Genomic DNA, 20,656 nt, shown 5'->3' on the forward strand with positions numbered 1-20,656 from the left:
AGAAGCTTCTTTTCAATAAAGAGCACATTTTTTCAAAATTTGTCCAATTATGTATATGCATAAATATATGTGATGAGGAAACAAGTAGAATTAAATAACATATCAGTATTTCATGTCTTACTAAATTTTTGAACAAGAAAGCTCATACTAAAATACTTATATTTTTAATGATAGTAATTTAGAAATGTGTAATTGATAAATTTCAGAGCAGTAGACTTTTAAAGTTATACTCAATGATATACTGATAAAGACAATTATTTTAAAGCTTATCACTTTGAACAAAAAATGTGAAACTTCTTATAGAGATATAGTAGTGATTTATTTTAATCAATCTACAGAAAAAAATGTAGTTTTTCTCACTATTTGAGCTGTGGTTCTAGATCCACTGAAACTATCTTACAAAAGAAATCAGACATTTGAAATACAGAATTTATAAAAGTTACATCTAAAGTATATATTTTGACAAAACAAAAGTAATTAAAGCATATATACATGGAAACTCCTTTTTTATAAGCTGATAAAATACTTTTTGAAACAAATGTATTACAATGTTTTGGGGGAACTCAATATTCTGGATTCATATATCCTCTTGCAGTAGACTGATACAGTAAGCTTCTAAAATGTGAACTGAGGCTGGCTGAAGAATTTATACGTACATACACACATATATATGCATGTATTTACGTAATCACTTGGAAGGGATTATATATATCATTTTTTCAATAAGAACAGTCATTGACATTATTCAAAAAAGCAAGTAGTATAATAAGTAAAAAAGGCATGTTTTCATTGTATACTCTTCACAGTGAAAAATATATAATTTATGGGTTATCTTAAGCTGTTATATTATACAACTGTTTAATTACAGATAAAGAATAAACACAATGCAGTTTCATGCTCACTGCATTGAAATCATCTAATCATTATTTTCCCTTTGCCGTAAACAGACAGCCTACCTTTTTATCAGCATGCTATTTCATTTATTTCACAGTGAAACCCAGTTTCACAATAATTGACTTGTCAGAAGCTCTAATTTATGAGGCTGGGCTCTGTAAGCCTTCTCTATATTGGACTCAACCTGCACACAAGCAGGGTTGAATATTTACAATGCTGTTAACAGGTGCTGAGTTGTTTAATGATTCTAATAGCCAGAAGCGTACTGAGAAAGCCAGCGGGATCACAATTACAGGCTGTTTGAACACAACAATTACTCGTCCCCTGAGAGGTGTGAAAGTCAAAGGCAGTTTTATACTGACAGCATCTAGCACATGGACTAGACAAGCTAACTTCCATTAGTAGTCCATTGGGAGAAAGTAATAACACACCCCCTACCTATCATAAAAATTCACAAAGTACATAAAATTTAAACAATCAAAAACTGAAACTAACTTTTTTATTACCCTTAAAATTTGTTACCAAAGGAGAAATCATGTAAGAACTACAACACATGAAACCTGAAATTATTTTTCTAATCTGTGAAAGGATGGAAATTTTACCAGTTAAAAGAGATAAAGAGCCTTTGCAACAACATAAAACACAGATAAAGTTACTTCAAACAGTTTGGATTTAATGCAGACAGTGGCAATCGTTTCCTGTTCAGTTTATGTAAACCTGGCCAGAGATCTCTCTGGGAAATTTTTCATCAGTTTTGAAATGCTGCTGCCATAACTGTCAGGACTGGGAAGTCATTTGTTACAACACCATGTTTTTTTATGTTCGGATTATGCAGCAGTAATAATGACACAAATAATGAAAGTAGGTTGCAAGGACAGCTGAAACTACCACAACATTTTTGTCCTAGTATTATTTAAAAGCCTTTCTCAGGAGAATAAAGAAAGTAAAATTGACCACACAGACTGAATCCAGAACTCAATTTGGAGGCTATTATGCTTTCTGAAAACAGTAGTTCATAGATGTAACTTAAATATTAAATATACATACTATCTGTATACATATATCATATCTATTTGCATATACACAAACTGCAAATTATATCAAAACTATATCTTATTTCTGTGTGTAATATAAAATATCACAAGTTGCATTTATCTAGAAGTATTTAGAATATAATAAAATCAGATGTAATTTTTGGGAGGCAGAGTGGTACTTATTTATTATAAAAATTATTTTGAATTGTATATTAAAGACAATTGAAATGAAAATAAACATCATCCCCATGTACAACTAATTTGTGCTGTGTACTAGGTTGGAGTTTGCTTTAAATTTCCATATCAATTTATAATACTCATTTTGCATTCTTCCGCAAATGCTGAATGGCTGGGAATCAGGGACTATCAAGATTTGAAAATGTTAAGTTATTTTTTCATGAGGAAGTGTCAATCATTCTACAGCTGCCAGAGTGATACATCCTGTGTTTCACGAATATTGTATAGGTTTTTTCTGTGAATACTTTTAAAATTTATTATAGTTCATTTTACAGTTTCTAATGCATATATTAAGACCCATACTGCATAGATGTTAACTGCTTTAAATGTGTTCTTCCCGTTCAACTTAGATTTCTGGATGCTGGCAAGCTTCTTTACATATTTAATCACAACTTTTTCTTTGAAGACTTTATGTGGAATGTTTCTTGTCTAGAGGTGGCCAAAGTATTTGTAGGTATTGTCTTCAACCACTGGCTGAATGTGACATCTGTATTTAAGTGTGGATCTCTTTCTTTGTCACATATTACAAATTTTATACTCAAAGATTCCAAGCAAGTTGGAATATTTGGATATTTTGGAAATATGGGTATTTCATAAGATGAAGAATTTTTTTTGGGTGGACCCATATAGCTTGGTATCATCCACATATATCAAGTGATTAATAAGGTGCTTTGGCTCCACTCCTTTTCAACCTTGGAAGCCATATTTGGGTAAGACGATAATTGATTTAAGGCTAGACAGAACCATAATGGACTAACTACCTCTTTGAAAAATGCTATTCTTGACACAATAATGCTGATGGTATGTTATAAACAGGAAGCAGATTTTTTTTTTCTATTTAAAAGACTAGTTTCCCACTGGACATCAAGTACTCTCGTGTTCTTGTTGTGCTTTGGTATGCTTCATATATTTGTAGTAAGTGAATAAGCTACAAGTGAAGAATGGAGTCAAAGGCTTTGTGAAAGCATTAAAGCCAGTTATCCCTTCCAGATCAGGTTGGGCACATGGCGTTCCCATGATCAGGAAATCCATGTAAAATTTCTCTGGTACCTTTGTACCAGAGAAGAAGTCTGATTTTTTTCTTTTATGGGGTGTTTACAGTACCTTATTGCAAAATTCAGGGTAAGCATTTCTGAGTTTCTAAACTTTTTCTGTTGTCTGCTGGCCATCCTGTGTTGCTGTGGCTTCTGCAAAGCTCTTCCCAAATTCCCATTTATACTAATTTCTTATGCCAACCCAAGATAAATCAAAACTGCTATGGGGAAAGTTACAAGGTGGAAGAGATAAGTGTAGTATAAATGTTATGGCACAGTGGGGTAGCCTATTCAATAATTACTGAATCAACAAATCACTATTTATACTTGTGGGACTTTCTTGCACATCTTTTTTTACTTCAAACCAATATTATGTGTATATGTGTGTATTTATATTTTTTTAGTCAAACAAACTGTGACTTTTATATAGAAAGATAATTGATCCATATTTAGAGATGCACTGTTTTCACAATTTGATAAGTAATGTCTATCAAGAAAATCTAGGGGAAGGCTTCTGTCTGAGAAGTTGATAAAGTACTTTGCTAGCAATTCAAGCATCACTATGAAACACTTAAGTCAATAATTGCAAAACTTATCTATCCTCACCACTTGCTTATTTTCATTCACTTCCCCTAACTAATTGTTCTCTGTATTAATGGCACACAAGCTTTCAGTTTCTCATCTCATTCAACTCCTGTTTTTGTTGATTTTGACTTCTTATGACCCTAGAAATGATCAGAATGTTTCCACAGCCTTCTTTGAAGGTTGTCTTGCCTGTGATGTCTTCAGTTGTCATGACTCTTTAACACAGTTGTTAACTGAGGATGAATTATTATTTTTATTCTTTACGCCATTTCGATGCCTTGCATGAATAGTTACTTTTGCTTGTTATTGTTAAGAGAAACTAGAACTTCTGATTTACTTTTGATTGCCTAGTTTCTTTCTTTCTTACTCTATTGTGACAAATGTGGTCTGCAACCTAAATTCCAGTCTCAGGATAACCATCTTTTTCAAAATCATCTGTAATATTGGTGTTGATTGTGTCATTTGTCTTAATATTAGTTTTCATAAGGTGAAATTCTGAATAACCTCAGAGACTTTAACTTTTCCTTCTCTGGATTTTAACAGCTCCTCAAATTTATCTTATTTTATTTAATGTAGGTTTAGGAAGAAATTATACTCCCAAAACATGTGACCAAAAAAGATGGTGGACTAGACATTTTTTCTCACCTTCAAGACCTTTCAGACCTCTCCAAAGTAAGAATTATGTGCATGAGATAAAGCAAGCAATTGCAGCTGTCTCTATAGGCTAAGAAAATATGAACTTTAATGAGGTAGCAACTTGATGTACTAATAGCGAGAAGTCTAATCCCTTATCTTAATCAGCAGTATCACCAGGGTCCAAATGGTGAATGTTTCAGGGATCCTGAGAGGCCTTTACAGCGACCACAGTGGGGTGTTAGGACACACAAAGGGAGTCTCACCATATATCACCCAGGCTGGTGTTCTCTTACTTTCCCATTCCTTCCCTCTACCTGCCATGACATAGATGATGAGTTGTGATTTAAAGATGTTATTCTTAAGTATACAATAAATTGTTCTTATTATCACCATCTAATTAAAAGAGTAGAACTTTCCTAGGCCCATTTTAAGTGCTTGTAGTAGTCTGCTAATTTCTGTGAATGCTAAAAGTTTAGTGATAACAAGAGAAGAGGGATAAATTAGAAATTAATGGGAGAAGTTATTACTGTTCAAGGTAAACCTACTGATGCATTAATTTGATAGACTGCCCAGCCAAGGCAAACATACTGATGAATCAATGTGACAGACTGCCCATCCATTATATTTGTTATACAATTTTTTCATCAACTTTACTTTTCCAGTGTAGTTATATCAATCTGTTTCTTTTTTTTGCTATCAAGCTCAAAAAATAGTTTAGCAAAACTAAACAATATACAAATCAAATAAGACAAAATATGCAGTTTTTACACTCATAGTCCTCCCTCCCCCTAACTTCTGCAAAAGTCTCCCAGGGATGCTACATTTGTATTTTATAGACTGTGGTCATCTGAGAAAAATTAAAATTGTTAAATAATGGAAATGGAAAGACGCTTGGCAGGATCCCAGGTAGTGTAAAACATATTGTGGACATACACACCTAGAAAGGGAGGTGGGTTGGTTAAATAGTAAGGATGAGTGACAAGATATAGAAAGCTTAAGTGGTACGTTAATAAATCTTATATGGAAAATTTAAGGGAAAACATGGATAAGAACTGAAGAGAATGAAAAGTTGTGAAGGGATAAATCTCCACTGGTGGGGCAAGAGACCTATACCAATGATATCATAGATCTACCAAAGTGAGTACTTAGAGCTTTTTTCCAAGGAGAGTAATTTTGATAATTCTTGAGGAAAGTAGGATATTTCAATAGTTATAATTTCATGGCCTATTACTTTGCCTTTTTCCTTCTCCTTTCAAAATCAAATGACATGAAAAGGTTAGTCTTACTGGAAAATTAGAAAATAAAGAGAATGAGGAAAAAAAGTAATTTCTGAATCCCAATGCTGGAACATAAGCTGGTATCAGGATGCTGACCTCACCTTTATGTTGCACATAGTAAGAACTCAAAAATGTTTGCCAAATGAATATGCATTATTGTACAATTAATTATTAATTTATTTTATTGCTTCAGAACTACCTTGATGGCCTTCCAAAGATTAAAGTATAGCTAATAGATAAGAACAACAGGAGTAGAAAACAAGGAAGGCATCTTCATAATACTAAAGGAAGATTATCAGTAAGGTAAACTGATATAATCTTTAGCAAATTGTTAGGTGATCATGAGGATCTTAAGATTCTCAGTCTTCTTGAATTATATGTCAGATTCTGAATAAAAGGGATTAATAGATAATTCTAAATCACACTACAGTCACTGGCTTTAAATGCTTTCAAAATCAAAATGACTTACTTTTTTATCACTTGTTTTCTTTTCCTGGATCATCTGGTGTGATGGATTTTAATAGTTTGGACATGGTATGGAGGAAAATCAGAAATAAAGAATAATAAGAGTCCAAGAACTGGATAATCTGCTCTCTAATGAGCACATAATTGTATCTTTGATTCACTAACAGCAATATGCTATAAGTTAATTCGCAAAATTACTTTAAACAGCAACTTCTGCTCTCATGTAATAATTTGATAAGTTGAATGAAATAGATATGTGAACAGTCCCTATTTCGAATACTGAAAAGATGGTATATGCCAAAAGATGTGTCAATTATATCTACAAAGAATGAGAATAATATTTCATTAGCTGAGTTTTGTGATAAATATAAATTAAAAAAATGTTTTAAGCTAAGTGGTAGGTAAAAACAAGATCAAGGAGGAGACAAAATTGCTAGGAACAGAAGGAATAATAATGGAGCATGAAGAGAATGTAGAAATATTCAAGTCCTATTTTGCTTCTATTTTATAAAACACACTGGGAAGAACTGAACAAAAATAGTTAACAGTGTTGAAATCAAAGATAAATGCTAAGTTGCTATGATACCACCTAGTTTTACTGAGTTCAAGTGATTGATATTTGTGTGTGTGTGTGTGTGTGTGTGTGTGTGTATGCATGCACATGCGCACACACACACACACACACAATCTCCCCATCTCTCTCTCTCTCTATCTATATCTCGGAGGGTACTGTAAAAATCTGTAGTAAAGATCAATGAAACTACTGTTAGTGACATGTCAAGAATCATGGTGAACAACTGAGGCACCACAGGGTTGGAGACAGATAACTGTACTGATTTTAAAAATGAGAAGGTGGTTATTTAAAGCCATAGGCTGAAGAGCTGGATACAGACTTCTTACAAAATTCCTAGCAACAGAATTGAATCTACTGTGTGAGAATCAACGTAGTTAAGTATGGAGGCATTCATCATTAGTAGTATGGTCAAAAGGCAATCAATTCTTTGATTATGGCTATCCATGAAACAAGAAAAAATACAAAATGTCCCTTAGTTTTAGTCATTTCTTTGTGTGCCAGCATTATCAGTTACACTCTTCCTGCTTGCATGGGATCCTTTCTGCGTATAATGGAAAGAGTCTACATTCTCTTGCCTGGTTGACTGCAATGAATGAAGAAAGGTCCCGCTCTCTATGGTTCAAGATTTTAGCCTACTCTGATCCTTCCTGCCTAGATGGAGAGAATCATTCATCATATTCCTTCCAGTACTTTCCTAGTCTGACCTGTCTGCAGGGAAAGAACTGAAACATCATATAGCATCACTTCTCCGCAATGGATCCATGCCTGAGCTGCTTGCCCTGAGAGGACTCTATCACTAAGATCAATCTCTTAGAGATGCTGATAACAATCTAAGGGAACACATTTGTCAATGATTAACAAAATATCTCCCAATAAAGCCCTCTCAATCCCAGTGATTTTGAACCTCTACTGTCATTATTCAAACCCAAATCTCATGGGGTGCTCCACTGCTCAATCCCTTATTCCCATTCCCCTCAATACAACCCTTTTCCCCCTTACCAAGGTTACACTCCTAAGTTTTCCACCCCTTATTATATTCTCTGAAATACTTTCTCCATAAGTAACAGACCAGCTTTCATTCAAAATCTTTTCTTTGCCCACTCTTTCCATCTGCTGGTTCTCATGAGACTTGACTCTTTCCTGATGACGAGTCTCTCTGGCCACCCTTTCCAGCCTCACTTTCCACTCACCTCTCCAATTCACTGTTTGAGGTGGTATGTTAGAATATTTCTTGCTCCCTAGGATCACTTTGATGCTCATCCTCTTCTCAGTAACCTCTTCTCATCTGAGGTTCACTCAATCCATATTTACCATCCAATGAAAATCTCAACAGCTGTTGTTTACTGACCTCAAGGCCATTCCTCTTCTGTTCTCAATGAGTTCAGTGGTAGGCTCAGTCTTTCTCTCTTCCCCAACTCCTGCCTTCATACTAGGGGAACTTTAATATACTTCAAGAACCCTAACGTCCCAGTTCTTCAAGTAACTCATTTCCAATGACCTCCACCTCCACCCTATATACCCTCAGCTACACCAAGGTGGATCATACCCCTTAATCTTGTCATCATCCACAAATCTGCCACTTCCATTTTCATGAACTCTGAAAATTCCTTATTTGAACACAATCTATTATTATTCTACCTTGCAACCCAGAAATTATGTATTTTCTCTTCATCTTGATCTCCCCAGTTCTATCCAGACCCTCTCTTTGAACTGGTTTTACTCTCCTCCTTTCCCCATCTTAATTCCTTGATGAACATTTCAATTCCATACTGTCCTCTTCTGTTCAATTCCTTGATCCTTAAACCATTTTGTCCTTCGTTTTTTCAAAGAGAACTAATGACATAATAATGTGATGTCTTGACTTAGCTGTGAATTGGACATATGTGAGGAAGAGTTGCACAAAGTCATCAGTCTCACTCTCTCTTCCCAGAGTCACTGAAGTCCAGTGGCAAAACAAAAGTCAGGATGACTGGTGATGGCCAGGGAGGCAGTGGGATGACCTTGGCTCTTCACGTCTGACCAAGCTTTAAGAGCTCTACATTGCCTGTTCCAGCTGCATTCATAGTCTCATGGCTCCCCTTTACCTCACCCTCTCATTTGAGAGTTTTGCTTATATTTCATTGAAAAAAATTGAGACCATTCTCCAAGAGCTACTCTTCCCTCACCACACATCACTAAGATGTTTTCTGCTACCATTTCTTCCTTCACACTTGTCTCACATGAATAAGTGCTCTTTCTTTGCCAAGGCAAACTTCTCTAACAAGCACAGCTAGTCACATACACTGAGTTTTTTCCAGCATATTGGCCCCTCTAGCATCCCTACTCTTAATTTTCAATTTCTCCATATCTACTGGCTGCTTCCCTACTGCCTACAAATACCCTCAATTCTCTCCTATCCTCAACAACCCACACTTAATCCATCCATCTCTGCTTGGTATCCTCTAATCTCTCTCTCTCTCAGTGCCTAAACTCTTTGAGAAAGCCATTTACAACTAACGTCTCTACTGTAGTCTAGATTCCAACCTCGTCATTCAACTGAAACTGCTTTCTTCAAAGTTACCAACGATCTCTTATTGACTGATCTAATGGTTTTATATCAGTTCTCCATATTTATTTACTTCTTTGCAGCTTCTAAGACTATGGATCAAACTCTTGATATTCTCTTCTTCCTATGTTTCCATGCTGTTACTTTCCCCTGGTTCTCCTACCTATTTGACTACTCCTTCTCACTCTCCTTTGCTGGATTTTAATTCAGATCATACTTAGTAAATGTGAGGGTCCCAAAGGGTTCTGTAAAGTTCTCTCTGATATTTGGGGTTTTTAGTAAACAAATATAAAAGACTTTTAAAGTATAACTACGGACCTTACTATGTTCCTTTTTAGTGATAAATCATATTATGGGTAGATTTTAAGTGGGGATATTTAGCCTGCAGAAGAGATGATTTAGGGGGATATGTTGTCTTCAAATAAATTATGGACCACTGCATGTAAAGTATGTAAGAATTATTTTGCAAGGCCCAAAAGGATATGTCATTGACACTCTTCAAATTGAGGGTAGATGATTATTTGTCAGGGATACTGTAAATTGGACTTTTACTTCAGTTAGGGGTTGGAATTTTTTGAGGTTTTGAGGGGTTGAGGTTTTTTCCACCTAAAATTCTATGATTTTATAACTCTGAAAAAAAGAGAGCAAAAAATAGAAGCTAATTAACTCATAGTCTTTGTGTTTAAAAATCATCTACTACAACTGTTCACACAAAGTAATATTTTTGTCCTTTATCAAACAAAGACCATTGCTACCGTAGTTCTACATACAGGTCACACACTATGTCCAATTTAGTTTTCCTAGAAGCAGAAGAGATTTGAGGTAAACAGTTAGGGCCTTGTTTATAAAAGCAGTTAGTGGGTTGAATCCTGGTCTTACTTTATAACATGAGTGGTGGTATCCTAGCCTTACTTTATGATAGAAGCTATTGGATTCCTAGACCAAACAGCCTGAAAATCATAGACATTTTAGGCTCCACAGGAGTATTAATGATGACAGTTTTCATCCCTATCACCCAAATGAATGGTATTAAAATGTTTTCCTAAGTTAAAAGTGCTATGAGGTGTGATAATTATGCTATCTAGAGAACATGCCTTCTCTTTAAAGACCATGGCAATAAATATAATTTCCTTAGGTTACTGAACTTAAAAAATAAAACCACAAAGAGAAAAGTTTATGGCTTGCTATAGTTCATGCTAAATTTTTTGAATCATACAGTATGTTGTAACAGCTGACAAACAAACACAAACCACAAAATATATTTCCAGAAAATCATTAAGAAAACAACACAAGAGTGTTGACCTACTGATAGTATTCCAAATGCAAAGCTGAAGGACATAAAATAAACCCACATACATAATTGACATTTTTACATATTACTAACAAAGTCCAACAGCAAGATACAGAAAGAGAAATTTTATTTAAAGTTACTGTAGATATTGTAAAATATTTGAGAGTCTACCTGACAAAACAAAGCCAGAAACTATATGAATACAACTATAAAACACCTTTACACAAATAAAGTCAGATCTAAATAACTGGAAAAATATCATTTGCTCATGGATAGGCTAAGCTAATATATTAAAAAAGACAATGCTACCTAAATCAAATGACTTATTCAGTGCCACACCGATCAAACTACCAAAAAATTATTTTATACAGCTAGAAAGAACAGTAACAAAATTCATCTGGAAGAACAAAAGGACCAGAATATCAAGGGAATTAATGAAGAGAAATGCATGGGAAGTTGGCCTTGCCCTACCAGATCTTAAATAGTATTACAAAGAAGCAATCATCCAAACTACTTGGTATTGACTAAGAAATAGAGTGGTGGATCAGTGGAATAGGGTAGGTATGCAAAACACAATAAATAGTCAATGACTATAGTAATCTACTATTTGACAAATCCAAGGACTTCAGGTTCTGGGATAAGAACTCATTATTTAACAAAAACTGCTAGAAAAACTGGAAAATAGTACAGCAGAAACTAAAGCTATCTATAGTCATATGAAAAAATGCTTTAAATCACTACTGATTAGAGAAATGCAAATCAAAACAACTCCGAGACATCACATCATACCTATAAGACTGGCTAACATGAAAATGATAAACGCTGGAGAAGATGTGGGGAAATTGGAGCATTAATGCATTGTTGGAATTGTGAACTGATCCAACTATTTTGGAGAGCAATTTGGAACTATGCCTGAAAGGCTATAAAACTGCATGTGCCCTTTGACCCACCACTTCTAGGTCTGTATCCCAAAGGGAAAAAGGATTCACATGTACAAAAATTTTCATAGCAGTTCTTTTTGTGATGGCCAAGAACTGGAAATTGAGAAGATGTCCATTAATTGCGGAATGGCTGAAAAAGTTGTGGCAAGTGAATGTAATGGAACACTATTGTGCTATAACAAATGATAAGCAGGCGGACTTCAGAAAAATCTGGAAAGACTTATATGAACTGATGCTGAGTGAAATGAACAGAACCAGGAGAATATTATACATAGTAACAGCTACGTTGTACAATGACAAGCTGATAGACTTAGCTCATCTCAGCAATGCAAGGACCCAAGACAACTGTAAAAGACTCACAATGAAAAATACTATCTACATCCAGAGAAAGAACTTTGGAGTCTGCATGCATATAGAAACATACTATTTCCTCTCCTTTTCTTTTGTTGTTTTGTTTTATTTCTTCTTTCTTGTGGTTCTTCTCATTAGTTCTAATTCTTCTTTACTAATGTGAAAATATGTTTAATACGAATGTGTAAGTAGAGCCTATATCAGACTGTACACTGTCTTGTGAAGGGTGGGAGGAGAGGGAAGAAGAAAAAATTAAAAATCAAAATTTTATGGAAGTGAATGGTGAAAACTAATTATAAAAACAAATAAAAAACCAATATTATGTGCAATATTGAGCAATAACAAAACTGGATAAAGCTGATTTAGAAAGGAAAGTCTTTTGGAAAAAGGAGTCAAAGATAATACTCATAATAGTACTGCTAAGTGTTATCTATGACTCCCCAAAGATTCTCTGCCTAAATTTCTTTAAAAGAAGTTCTTCAAAAATAAGCACAAATCCAACTGCTCCATGAAAACTTTCCTGTCTGTTCCAGGACATTATGACCTATTTACTTTCCAAAGCCCTACTTAACTAGTAGTCTTCTGTAAGCACCTAGAGGGCAGGAACCATGTATTTGTGCTTTTATGTCCTCTACATATTAACCAATGTAACAATTAAAACAAGTTAAATAATGAAAGGACAAACAGATTTTAAATTTGTTGATATCATATTTTAGAAATATATTGACATTACTGGGCCAAATTTACATTTTATATTACTCTATGGTTTTAAGAGTTATACAAAAGAACTTATTTTGACATTTCTTCAATTTTTAAATTGTTACTTTAAAAATGTTATCTTCTTGAATGTGGAGAAGAAACAGGTAAGTTAACTTTTATAAACTGTGGTCACTTTACTTACCTAGGGTTCATGATAAGCCGACGGAAAAAATAAGTCCAGGTAATGTAATCCATCGCATCCTGCTTGGATGTTATGGTCCCAGCAGCAATCTCAGCGTTCAAATGATCAGAAAGCACATTTAGTAAGCTAAATGTGAATGACAAAACAGGAAACAAATATAAATATAAAACAAACACTAAATCAAATTTAACACTACTTTGTATATAACAGTTCATTTTCTAAGATACTACTCATCTTCACACACACTACAATCTAGTCAGTCTGGCCTTATAGTCTTTACATAAGGCTACTTTCCTTGTTTCTGCTCATTAAAATTTGAATAAACTGTGCTCTAAAGCTTACTTTTAAGCACCTTCTTCAATCAAATATTTTCTGATCCCACTAACTACTAGTGTCTCTCCCCACCAAATTATCTTGAGTTTATTTTGCAAATTTTATGGATACTCATATAGGGCATTATCTTATGATAAAATATAGATTCTTTGAAGGCATGACTGCTTCATTTCTTTTTGTATCCTCAATTCCTAGCTCAGTGCCAGTCATACAGTCACGAAGAAGCATTAATAAATGCTTATTGATTGAGTGAAGAAACAAAATAAATGGGCATTTTTCTTTAAATTTTTTAAAGGAAACAAGTTGTCTTCAATTTCTTTGGGATGGTACTTTCAATGAAACAAATATATAAATGAGTGACTATATATATGTATATACATATACATGCATTTAAGTTCCATTTGACACTGTTATGTCATTTGGCATAAAACTCAATAACTATTCTGTCAACTAATTAATGTTCTTCTTACAGAAATATAAACTATAATTTTTCATTTCATATGAGCAAAAAGTAGTTTACACTAGTGTTTCCAGATCCAAACTGTGTTATAAATGAATGAAATATCTTTACTGTTAATTATATCTTATATATATCTTCTATAGATCTGTATTACATGTTGTATTCAATACTCACAATGAAAATTCTAATTAATTTTAATCACTAAAAAAAGTAAATGCCTCATATCCATTTTACATTAAAGTACATAACAAAAATCAGAGAAATTAAGATAACTATAATTTTTACCTTATTACTTATTAATTCTCTATCTTTGGGGTTAAATATATTTTAGGTAACGATGAAGTACTCAACTTTTTTTTTTGTTTTAGCTTTACTCTTGTCCAAAGGGTTCTTGATAGTAATATTAAAAGGTAACTGAAGAAACAGTTAACTAGGGAAAAATAATCTCTGCTGCAAGTTTCTCTGAAACTGATTAAAATTTATAAGAATAAGAGGAATTTACCAACTAATAAATGGCTAAAGAATAGGAACTGGCAGTTCTCAAGGAAAAATGTCCAAGCTATCAAAGCCATATGAATAAAAGCTGCTTCAAATCATTAATAATTAGACTGATGCAAATTAAAGCAACTTTGAAGTTCTACCTCATACCCATCAGATTAGCACAGGTGACATAGGTGACAAATGCTGTGGGATGGAGAGGACTGGTAGGGAGTGGAATGCAAGTAAATATATATTAATGCACTGATAGAAGAACTATGAATTTAGAAGTATGTTCCAAAAGTCACTAAATTGTGTATGACATTTGATCCAGTGATATCTCTCTTTTGCTATGCCCCAAAAGGATGAAAGAAAGTACAAAAAATCCTATAATCACCAAAATGTTCCTAGCCACTCTTTGTGGTGGCAAAGAACTAAAAAGAAAGGAGGTGACAATAAATTAGGGAACAGGAAACAAATTATGGTACACAAATGTAATGGAATATTATCATGCTATAAGAAACGAAGAGAGACAATTTTAGAGAAACCTAGGAAGACTTGTATAAAATAATGTAAAGTGAGAGGAACTATGACAACAATTTAAATGGTAACAACACTGTAAACATGAACAACTCAAAAGAATTAACTGATCAACTCCATGACCAACCACAATTTCATATGAGAGATGATGATGCATTCACTCAGCTTTTTATCATAGCCAATGGAGTATATTGTTTTGCTTGACTATGCATATTTGTTACAAAGATTTTGCCCCTTGTTTCCCTTAGTTGGGGGAAGAAAGAGAGGTATGAGAGAAAAAAATGCTTGCTAATTAAAAAAAAATAAAAAAATCTCACTTGAATGAATGAAGCCTTCAGAATTGATTTGCTAAAAAACTAAGTTATTAAAATTCCTTTAGCATTTCATTTTAAGAGATTTTCATTAGAAGAATGATATGTTTATTCCTTTAAATGTAGAGATCTTTGTTGGTTTCAGATCTTTTCCACAAATAAGCTGTAGTTGTGATGAATTCTCCTTTGAATCAGATCAAAGAAAACATTCATTTAAGAAATGATCAATGTTATACTTCTCTGAATGAAATAATCTTTTTCTTTGAACTTTTGGGCAATCAAGGTAAGTTTAGTTTTTATTATTATATATCAGCAAAAATGAAGTAGCTAAATTCACTTATTTTTGTAATCAAAATGAAGTAATGCTTTTGGTATTTTTTGTGCTCATTAAAATCACTTCTTAAATCTCAGTACTAATACTGATTAAAAGAATATATGGAATAAAATTTCAAATATAAGATGGCATTATAAAGCAAAGAAAAGCTGTTGGGTGAATTCCCTTGTAGCTAATTTGTAGAAGATCACGTACAACAGTCACATAGGATGGTTAGGCACAGACAGATTGAGATCTGATTCATTTGAGGTTACAACCAATTTGATGAAATCACAGATCCATGTAAGTACAAGACAACAATAATAAAGAAATATCTATATTACTAAAAACACCTCCCACTATTTGTTGACTGGTTACTGATTTTAAACAGATGTGAGGGCTACACATGTATACACAAGACGAACTGAGAATTAGGCATGTTCACACCAGCCAACTGGAATTAAGCTGAAATTCACCTAACCAATGAAAGTCAGCACTTTACATTTATGGCTTTTAGGAAGTGAGGCTTTTGGTAGTAAAAGTTACTGATAAAAATTTGCCAGTATCAGTCTAGAGAAATGTTTAGAAAGAACAGGTATAGTCATTGTCAAGACAGTTAATTCAAAGGAATTGAAAATACAGTTTTCTAATTTGAATTTAGACCAAGATCATGAAAACAAATTATCTGAGGGACAAAAATATGACAGTGAAGATGCTGGAAACTTGTGGGGGAAAAAATGCTGGATATCAGGGAAGCAGAGTATAACAGATCAAACAGATCAGGAAGTGACAATGGGTGTAATGAAATATAGAAGAAACTATCAGGGAAATGACAATGGGGTAGTCCAGTCAATAGGGCTAATTAAGGGTGGGGTGAAAATAGAATGGCAAGTATAAAGGCACAACTGGCTTTAAATACTGGTTCCAATAAGAACTCTTGCCACATTTTAGGTAGGTTAATTTTGAAACAAAATATTAGCAACAAAACTTGAATTTTTATTGCCAGTCCATCTCATTTTATTTCTGGTTAGACTACTATAAAATATGGGATTTTACTATGATGTATTTAATTATTAAATTCCATTTCAAATCTGCTGATTATGTTGAACTAAAAACTTATACTATTTTATTTGTAAATGTAAGAACATACAAATATGCCATAAAATCTTAACTGATATAAACTTTTTTTTCCATTTTTAGTAAAATTCACCTTGATTCTACTGGAAATGGTTCATAAAGAAACTTTTTGTAGAAGTCTTTCTTTATGTCATGAACCAAGATTACAGCTTTGCCTTGGTCATCAAATTGAGGTCTACCAGCACGTCCCATCATTTGAAGTACATCTATAATAGAGAAAACAGAACTCTCATATGACAAAAGGTATGAGGTGCATTTATTGATTCTGGTACACATTTAATTATTCTTTATGTAAATATAAAAAAATATATATAAATATAAAATAAAATAACCAAGAAGGCAGTCTTACAGTTTACATAGTTAATACTAAAAGTATAGTTGTGTTACTCCTGCTACTTTACTATTGTGTTTCCTAAGTTAGCATTCATTCAGAAAACTCATACTTATGTCAATAAGTCACCAAAATGCAAAACTAGGCTCTAACAAGATCTTAGGATTGCATACAAAAATATGATTAAATGTTTTCTTAGTAAAGTGCCAGAAATGGCTACTTATGTGATGCTATAATTTTTAATAGAATAAGTTATTCATTCATCAAATATTAATTCCTTTGTCTGCCTCTGTGCAGGCAATACTCCATACCAGGAATGTTCTCCTTTCTCTTGGAATCTCACATTCCTTTAAAGTCTCTGTTCATGTTCCCCTTCTTATATTGAATCTTTCATGATTCCCTTGAATTACAGTGTATAGGCACGTACATATTGTTGTCTTCTGCCCCCTAGTAAAACAAATTCTTTGAAGTCATGCACTGCTTTGTTTTTGTCTTTGTATACACAGCGTTTAGCACAATGTCTGGCACAATACAGAAAATTTAATAAATGTCTGTTGAATCTAACTGAATTGCATACGATGTATGTACTATGTGTCTAACATCATAAAGTCATTATATCCAGTACAAATTAAATTTAGGTATTAAAATCTGAAGCTTTTTGACAAAAATTTATTAGATAATCTCCATCCCCTTCACTCCACAAACACAAATACATATCACCAGGCTATTCCACCCCTTCCCCCCAAAACCCAAACAAACCAAAATGCAACCCAAAAAATCTTTTTACTATTTGTTACCAAAAAAAAAATATCATGGCATGAATAGCTTAGCAAATCAACATTTAGTGATTATTTAACTGGTATACATATTTTACAACTGATTAGTGAGTAAGAATATACCTCTCACTAGAGAACATATGTAGCTGTTGAAAATTAACAGAAAACTATTAAAGCACCACTTTTGTATATTTTAACAGCTTATTCTTGTCCAAACTATTAGAGCAATTTTATCCACGTACACAACAATATTTTGGCTGAGTATGGGATATAAGTAATCTACCCAAATAACCAGTATGTGAAAATATCGTGAGAGAAACAGAAAGTACATGGAAATTCAGAGAAAGAGTTCATTATAGCTAAGGGCAACAGAAGACTTTATAAAGATGATATCTGAAATGAAGGATTTATAGGAATTGGACAACTGATGTTTGGGAGGGGGTATGAGCATTTTAGGGAGGAAGAACAGCTTAAGGAAAGGTTCAGAAGAAATAGCACAGAATATATTTGAAGTGTAGTAAGAGCCATTGAACATGCAACGTATAAAGGGAAGTCATAGGACATTAATTCAGGAAAGGAGAGAAGAAACTAGAATGTCACTTTGGTACTTCATGTCAGGTCTAAGTACTACTTTCTGTTTGATCATTTTAAAAAACACACATTGGTGGTTCCTACTATTTGTCATTTTCATATTTGCTAAGGCAAAAACTAATATTTCAAAATACCAATAATGAACAATCAGCACACTGTATTTTGTGCTTAACGTGGCATGATAAGAAATCTTTTCAAGCTAAAACACTGGATGAACAAGTAACAAATACATCTTAATTCTTCTTTCAGTAAAGCAAATTTGCTTATCACAGGGCAGATATAAATGATTCCCTAAGACAGTGGCATCAAACTCAAATTTAGAAAGGGATCCCTGACCTGGCATACTGACTGAAAATGACAAAACAATATTACATATGTTGTATCATAGTTTTTATTTTGTTAAATACTTCCCAATTACATTTTAATTTGATTCCCAATGCACCAGAGTTTTGTCCTTGTGGTATGTATGCACTAGGCTATGAGTTTGACACCTCTACCTTAAAATATAATGTATGCTAACATATTTCTTAGTGGTTAAAATCTTCATTAAGTGTTTTCAAATTTTTGCAACATTACCTGTAATGGGAAAATCCACATAGCGTCTTGTTTTTCCGTCATAATATTCTGTTCCCTTAACAATTACTAAATGAGCTGGAAAGTTTACACCCCATGCTAATGTGCTTGTAGCAATCAGGACCTAAAAGAGAAAAGATAATTTAATCTTACTAACCAATTCTGAAAAGTCTATTTAAATATCAATAGGTAGAAAATAAAATACCTGGATTTTACAATTTACAAATAATTCTTCCACTGTTTTTCTATCTCTTTCATGCAGTCCAGCATGATGCATTCCTATTCCAAAGGCAAGAGTCAGTTTTAGATTAGAATCTCTCATTGTTCCAATGATGTCATTCATCTACAAAGAAGAGATAATTATATGATTTAAATATGCAGCTTTCAAAGTTTCACATTATTACTGATATTTATTTGACAAATATGAGAAGTATCAAATATGATATTTATTTGACAAAATGCTATGTTATTTACTAAAAACTACTGGGCCATTCTGTCCGCTTTTGCCTATTAAAGTTGCTTTAATGATCACTTTTTCTGTTCTTTTAACTAGTACCAAGTAGTTTCCATGACTGTTCACTTATAATCTGAGATCTATTAATACCAGTCCTATTACTTTTTTGTGGTTGTCACTGGATTCTTGATCTTTTGTTCTACCAAATGAATTTTTTGGTCTCTTGTCTAGTTCTACAAGGGGCAGTTAGGTGGCACAGTGGATAGAGTGCCAGGCCTGGAGTCAGGAATACTCATCTTTCTGGGTGCAAATCTGGCCTGAGACACTTCCTAGCTATGTGATCCTGGACAAGTCACTTAATTCAGTTTGCCTCATTTTCCTTATCTGTAAAAATGAGCTAGACAAGGAGATGGCAAATTAGTATCTTTGCCAAGAAAACCCCAAATGGGATCATGAAGAGTCACACACTACAGAAAGAACTAAAAAACACTAACAACAACATTCCTGCTCCCTGTACAAGGTCAAGCTTTTCTACGTCAAATCTAGAAACTCTTTTTTGAGCAATGAGGTGGCACAATGGATAGAGTGCTGGACCTAACGTCAGGGAGACTCATCTTTCTAAGTTCTAATCTGCCTCAGACACTTACTAGTTGTGTGACTGAGGGCAAGTCACTTAACCCTGCTGCCCTCAGTTCTATATCTGAAGAAGGATATGGCAAATAACTCTAGTTTTTTTTGCCAAGAAAACCCTAGATAGGCTCACAAGGAGCTGGACATGACTGAACAACATCTAATTCTAGTAAGTGACCCTTTTGGTAGTGTGACTGGTATGAAATCAAAACCCTGAACTGATTTAGGGACTATCATCATGATTACTATGAAAGAAAGATAGTAGTTAATAATTAAGGTTTAAGTTTTACTGAAAATATTTAACATGCTATTTGCAACTTAAGAATTATTAATAACTAAACTATATAAGTGAGGTATGATTATGATTTGTAACACTGTAACGTTTTTTGTTGTTTTATTTAATAGTCATTCAAATTACAAAGATAAAAACCAAGATAAACTTCTAAGTCAAAGGTAGTGTATTGGGTACAAGTTTAATTCCTATGCTATATGAAAATCTAAATGAACAACTGAAGTTTATCTAGTACCCTTCTTTCATGTAAGGGTGACAGAATTAAAAACAGTTCATTTAATTTCTCAGGATATGATTACCTCATATAATCATATACTCTAACAATTCTCTGTCTGTGATAACATTTCCTAAGTAGATTCATAGACCCTAAGAATATATTATCATATATTCATTTTTCTCTTTAATATTAACAGGGATTAGAATGCTTGTACATGTATACCATAAGAAGGGTCTTTTTGTAATAGTCTATAATAATGTTAGCCATTCTCAAATGACAGTCTATGTTATTCATGTCATTTCTAGCATAAAATATCTCCAATTCACACTGCAGAGAACTTATTCAGAGATGTCTTGCTTTGACAGTGTCAGAGACTTTTTTTGTGTGTGTCTGGGATTACAGCGGTGCTTCATGATAGTGTTAGGCATACTTAGAAAGCAGTTAATTTACCACAGG

General features: G+C 33.5%; 1 protein-coding gene across 4 annotated transcripts in view; it reads right to left on the minus strand.

The window, feature by feature from the left end:
- Positions 1–20,656, minus strand: part of ASCC3 (activating signal cointegrator 1 complex subunit 3) — a 400,644-nt gene that overhangs the window by 90,346 nt on the left and 289,642 nt on the right. For all 4 annotated transcript variants that reach the window (XM_072642929.1, XM_072642932.1, XM_072642930.1 and 1 more), the window contains 4 exons: positions 18,813–18,950; positions 18,611–18,731; positions 16,410–16,542; positions 12,766–12,891 (listed from right to left, as the gene is read on the minus strand). In XM_072642929.1, coding sequence (XP_072499030.1) covers positions 12,766–12,891; positions 16,410–16,542; positions 18,611–18,731; positions 18,813–18,950 — 518 coding nt within the window. The remainder of the gene's footprint in view (positions 1–12,765; positions 12,892–16,409; positions 16,543–18,610; positions 18,732–18,812; positions 18,951–20,656) is intronic.

This window comes from Notamacropus eugenii, chromosome 2, assembly GCF_028372415.1.
Source record: "Notamacropus eugenii isolate mMacEug1 chromosome 2, mMacEug1.pri_v2, whole genome shotgun sequence".
Lineage (NCBI taxonomy): Eukaryota > Metazoa > Chordata > Mammalia > Diprotodontia > Macropodidae > Notamacropus > Notamacropus eugenii.